The sequence below is a fragment of the Sprattus sprattus genome (genome assembly GCF_963457725.1).
Source record: "Sprattus sprattus genome assembly, chromosome: 16".
In the NCBI taxonomy this organism is placed as follows: domain Eukaryota; kingdom Metazoa; phylum Chordata; class Actinopteri; order Clupeiformes; family Clupeidae; genus Sprattus; species Sprattus sprattus.
The window spans coordinates 28,587,121-28,593,489 of NC_137914.1; the positions used below are offsets into that span (position 1 = coordinate 28,587,121).

General features: G+C 39.1%; 1 protein-coding gene across 1 annotated transcript; it reads right to left on the minus strand.

Moving 5' to 3' along the window:
* Positions 1 to 244: 244 nt before the first annotated feature.
* cdo1 (cysteine dioxygenase, type I) lies at positions 245 to 6,369 on the minus strand. The gene is made up of 5 exons (XM_080854190.1): positions 6,180 to 6,369; positions 5,265 to 5,342; positions 3,731 to 3,888; positions 2,955 to 3,124; positions 245 to 1,346 (listed from the first exon to the last, which is right to left on the minus strand). The coding sequence occupies exons 1-5, from the start codon at positions 6,347 to 6,349 to the stop codon at positions 1,317 to 1,319; spliced, it is 606 nt and encodes a 201-aa protein (XP_080710316.1). The 5' UTR covers positions 6,350 to 6,369; the 3' UTR covers positions 245 to 1,316.

Genomic DNA, 6,369 nt, shown 5'->3' on the forward strand with positions numbered 1-6,369 from the left:
CATTTCATACCAAGAGGCGACACATTGCTCTTCAGTGAAGGATTTGGGGGAATACAAACACTTGTTTGACACTAGTTTCCTAGTAGCTTAGCAAAGGCATATGAGATGGATTTAGGACACAACTCATTGTGTATTTCCCTTCCTACTACAATGACTGCAGACAAAACTGTCCACATATCATCAAATGATATTGCTAGTGAAAAGTGATGAAAAAGAACTAAGGAAAAGATAAGACCAGTCAAGATTGGCATTTCACAGATTATTTTTAATGACCTACATCGAAAGCAGTAATTCCTTATTGTGATCAAAGTTTTCTCTAGACAATTATTTAAAACTGAAAGGTCTATTTTTCAACATTGCTTACTATAAATACTACAGTTTATACCAACAGGCCAAATCCTGAGAGAAAATAACACCTCATCTATTAAGCGTTTCATCTATTTTTTCTAAAAAAATCTGGAGTCTACCATAAAACTAATAACTGCAATTCTACTTTAAATACACATTCGCATTGACACTAAAACAACAAGACCAAATTAACACTAAAACATTACAGATTGTCATTTGGCATTGCAATTTACAAAACACATGTAGGTCTACTGTGTACACTTTTGAACTTCACTCATCTCGTCAATTACAAAATTCCAGAAATGGACAGACTCAACTCATCACATCAGCCCTTAACATGTGGTTCTCACATACATACATACATACATACATACAAACATACATGAACATAGAAATCAAGTGGAGGACACAAAGTGCACCCTGTCATCTATACACAAGTACCAGCTGGATATTGATCATTTGGGGGGCATTTGTAGTTATGTTTTTTTCTCTTCTCTTCACATCTCTGATTTTTCCCATGGCCAACATGTGGAGCCCTGTAACAGTCCCAATGCGGGTCCCTCCCAGCAGGTCCCAGACCCATCGGAATGCTGCTGTTGGATGGTGGAGGGGGGAGTTGGGGAGGGGTGGGGGTCTCTTCTCAAACATATCAGACAAAGAGCAGCTTCATTCTGCAGCCCAAGCTAATGCCACTATTCACCCTGCTCGGCCAGTGCTCTCTCTGCCTCACGGGCCAGGCTCACACTGGCGGATGGTAAAGCCGTGTTAATTGCAGCCCTGGCCTTTCCAACTAACCTCTCTTTTACGCAAATCTTTTTCTAACAAAAGGGGTTGTTCTGTTCAGTCCATTTTTTTCATTTGATTTAAATTCTTTACTCTACTTTGCTCCTGTGTTGTGCCTGTTTTGTTTTCGTTTATTGGTCTGAGAGGCTCTCCAAACGCAGTTCTATCTCAACTCTCTGGGCATCTCAGTTGTTCTCCTGTGATAGCGTAGATGCCTGTGAGGGAAAGACAAAGATAAAATAAATGGCTGTTAGTCAACCGTAAGCAATGAATGACAACATGTACGACAGTGAGTGAATGAAAACATGTACGATAGTGAGTGAATGACAACATGTACAATAGTGAGTGAATGACAACATGTACGTTAGTGAGTGAATGACAACATGTATGTTAGTGAGAGAATGACAACATGTACGTTAGTGAGTGAATGAAAACATGTACGATAGTGAGTGAATGACAACATGTACGATAGTGAGTGAATGGAAACATGTACGATAGTGAGTGAATGACAACATGTACGATAGTGAGTGAATGACAACATGTACGATAGTGAGTGAATGACAACATGTATGTTAGTGAGTGAATGACAACATGTACGATAGTTCGTGAATGACAACATGTACGATAGTGAGTGAATGACAACATGTACGATAGTGAGTGAATGACAACATGTACCATAGTGAGTGAATGACAACATGTACCATAGTGAGTGAATGACAACATGTACGATAGTGAGTGAATGACAACATGTACGATAGTGAGTGAATGACAACATGTATGTTAGTGAGTGAATGACAACATGTATGTTAGTGAGTGAATGACAACATGTACGATAGTGAGTGAATGACAACATGTACGATAGTGAGTGAATGACAACATGTACTATAGTGAGTGAATGACAACATGTATGTTAGTGAGAAAATGACAACATGTACTTTAGTGAGTGAATGAAAACATGTTAGTGAGTGAGTGAATGACAACATGTACGTCAGTGAGTGAATGAAAACATGTAAGTTAGTGAGTGAATGACAACATGTAAGTTGAGTGTTGGATAATCATGATGTCTTGCTGAACAAATTAAAAAGACAGATTCATTGTTGGAAGGTGCAGAACGTGTAGAACTTAGTAAAAACACAGTAGAAAGAGGTGATAAAAGGCGCATGTCTAAATTATCTCATCTTATCAGCTGTTGTAATACCCTGAGGATAAACTTATACAACCATCCCATTAGAGATAAACCCATTGTGTTTGCCAAAAGCTCTGCCTATAAAAGGTCTGCCCATTATTATTTAGAGGCAGCCCACTACATTTCTAGTTAAAAAAAGAGGAAAAAGGCCATTCCACATGTTGAACTGATCAGACTACACCTCCTGCAGGGTGAATGGAAAAACCCTCTAGCATCCAGAACGTAGCGGGCAGTCCAGCCACAGACCCATCAGCAGCGCTTTATTCCAGGAAACACAGCCATGGTGCCAGCTCTACAAATGACTATATTGGTCCTCACTCTCTTCAGTTAGAAAATAGCCAGCTTGCACCTCTCACATGAAGAATGGACATGTTGTGCTCACAGCATGTGTTTCGTGAAAATAATGATATGAATGTAGTCTCACTATCTTCTTGGGACTAAACATTAACTTTCCTGACTCCATTGTGGAAGTGAGAGATTACCCTGACACACAATCTCATACTCCTGACACACAATTTCACTTCTTAAGCAGGGGCAGGGGCAGGGGCTACACACAAAAAGGTTTAGCAGGTACACAAAAACTCACATTTCAAGCTTTACAAAGACCCCTAAGCCTAACTATGTGACGAGAACTTACAAATGGAGTTCTCTCTCCAAATTTGCTCCAGAACGTCATCTTGACTGAGTTTCTGTGTCCTGTTCGCTGGTCGAAGGTCTGACATTGCTTGAAGGGGGGGCTGTACAGATGCAAACTCGCAGCAACCTCTGTGTGACTGACATTCTCCACTCTGTGAAGACCTATGGAATCTACACACACACACAAAAATAGATCAAATAAGACTTTTGTGAGGTAAATGAACTGCTTAATCTTGTCAAACGACAGTCTCTCTCTCAGTTTTCTCTCTCTCTCAATGAAACAAGGGAAAGTTTCCATGCCACATGGCTCCATCTTGTGCCACAAGTACAACAGCAACTCTGGAGAGACTGTTTCATTTTAACCGTTCAATGCCCAGGGCAGATGTCAGCTATAACATCAGTACAGCTGAAGCCCCTTCAGAATCATGTGAGAAACTATTCTGTCTGAAACCTGAATTTGTTGAAGAGAGTCAATTAACACCATATTTACAAACTAGAACATAAAACAATATTCTGCTGTATCTGTTTTCCCAAGGTAAGCTGTCTGATCACTGCAAGCCAAAGTATGAGAGACTGTTATAACAAAAAAATAACAGATCCAAGATTTGTGTAATCTTGTACTCGTAACTTAATCAGCTGCTACTCATTGCCATAAAAATTAAATAGGATGTAACCCGAGGCTTCAGGGACACGGAAATCTCAGCAATTCGATACATTTCACAGAGCCATTCCGGTTTAGCTGTCAAGCAAACGACAAGAACATTACAAAATGCTCACCATTGATGTAGGCACATTGGTTCTCCAGTAAGATCCTCTGGGACTTCTGAACCATATCACCGTGGGACTCTTGTTCTGGCCATTGAAACAGTGTCTCTTTCAACTGGCCCTGAAGCAGCTTCATGAAGCAATGGGAGTCTGTGTGGTCGTGGATACTACTGCAAAGAGTGCCAAGCACAAAGGCAATGTCAGACGGCTGCAGATAGTATCCGTCAAGCATCAGAAGGACACATACAACAACCACTGGTTTATTTCCATTAGGGTCCTGCTGGTAGTGGTTTGTAGCAGTAGTAAGAATAGCAGCAGTACCAGTAATAAATAAAAACACAGAACTAGCAGCATGACAATCAACTATAGTGGTATTAACTAACAATGGTACTGTAGAACGGGGGTTGTTATGAAACACTGACTTGAGTAATTACGATGTTAATACATTGGAAGAATGCCTTTAACACATTTTTTTATTTAGGAACTAAGAGCATACAACATAGCTAAAAATCATAGTCAAGATAAAATCTAAAACTTTTGTCCAAGTGGCTCAGAAGTCACATAAGGTGACCTTTATGTATTTATCTACACCATTGTCTAGAATATGAACACTGTTATCAATGTTTTATCTCTTTTTATATGTCTTGTGCAACTCCTCCATACCAAGAACATTGGACTCCAGTATCTAGAGCCATATAAAGTGACTAAGTGTTAATTCAGCGTTTAAGTGAATCTAATTTCAGCAGGTCAATGAACCAAGATCAAATGTGTTCAGCAACGTGGAAAAACAGAAACACTATTTCAGCAAGTTTAAGAACTATTTTATTTGTTGCTAATTTGAAGGCCATCACTGTTTTTTTAACACAACACCAGTGGCAACTGCTTTGATCTTTCAACTACTGCCCTCCATAGTCAAGGGTACAAGTATTTGGTTAATTTTATCTATCACAAAGGTCTGAATTCCCAAATGGAAGACATTGCAAATGATGTGATTGTGTTTCAGATACACACATGTAACAGAAACAAATTAGTTTAAAGAAACGCAATTAAAGATGAATCTCTTTTTCAACATTTGCTTAACAGCTCTACTAATTAGGCCTATTAATATTCATAAATTGGACCTAAAGTTGAACTTTTTATAAACCTACAGATGGTGACAGAATGCTATGAAATGTAAATGCTGGATCATGATATCAATCACTTATCAATACAGATTTGTCGTTTAAAATCAAATCTGCAAGACAATTCTGTAGTTGTGAGCTTCTAATGATCATCAGTGAGCTTGTTTTCATTTGTAAAATCACAAAATAACACTTACAACAGCACTAACTGCCTCTAAATCACGGTAACACTAAAATCATGCATTGTTATTATTATAGAATAAAGTAATGCCAGTCATTTCAGATTCCAATAGTGACTTCTCTGACCTCTTGAACATAACGGCCTCATTAAGGCCATTAAGGCAGAACATGTCCGATGCCTACTCTGATAAAAACATAAGCTTGCTTTAAGGGAATATCATCCAGACTTGTCCTGTTTGTCTTACCTGCCATGACCCTCTCCCCAACACAGGATCATCAGGTTGAACTTCCCATTCCCCTCATCTACCAGGTTCCTGGTGTACCTACAATGGAGAAGAGGGGGGCAATGAATCATGAAACAACATCACCATGATGATGCACTGAAAATAGTGTTTATCTCATATGCAGCAGAGATAAACGAGGGGTGGGGATCCTAGGTTTCCCACACCTGAAAATAAACAAATATACGAATAAAAACTGCTGAGGCTATGTGTGTGTGCGGTAGAATTTTGCACTGGGAGACGAAGCAGCCACGTGATTTGGCTTGGAGGTATTCATTTTTGCAACCCTGCATCGCCTGCGATGCTCCCGCGAGCACAGGCGTTTCGTGGCCAAGCGGGTGTGGGTTCAGTCTTGAATCTGATTGGTGAATTCGTTCCCACCCTTCATAACCTCACCTTCTACAGCATTTACAACAGTTCTTTAACATGTAAAATTACAAAAACATGGGGACATAAAACGGCGAAACAACCCTGGTTCACCTGACTAGCCTACGATTCTTATCACTTAATTGGCATAAAAACATTCATAAAATTGAAACTTAAATATTAACACGGATTTTTGGCGACATAAATGTTGACAGACTTCAGTTAGTTTTCATCTGAACAAGGCCTAGGTATCTAAAGACTTCATTGAGACCTTGCCTTAAAAAAAAAACAAAAAAAAAAACAGTCCAGTTCGAAATGATCAGCCACGTTACATTTTACAAAATGTCTGTTTCACCCCCCCTTTATTTTAAAGACAAATCATGCACACGCAACCTGCAAAAAATGCTATTCACGTAAATGACATAGGCCTACGCCTAACTAATAAAAAAAAAATGTATCTAGGCTATCACAATGATCGATATTTAGAATTGACATAGATCTATGATAACTTGCCTGTGCTGATCAAATTTTGCGAATTTGCTCCATTCTTGAGGATTGCTTTCATACGACTCCATGATATCCTGCACCTCCTCGATATTAACTTTGTCGCTTTCAAAGATCTTGTGCAAAATTTTGATAAGATCATCTAGCGTTTGTGGTTTCATTACTTCAGTTCTCTCCATAATGTCAGTTGAATTCCTCG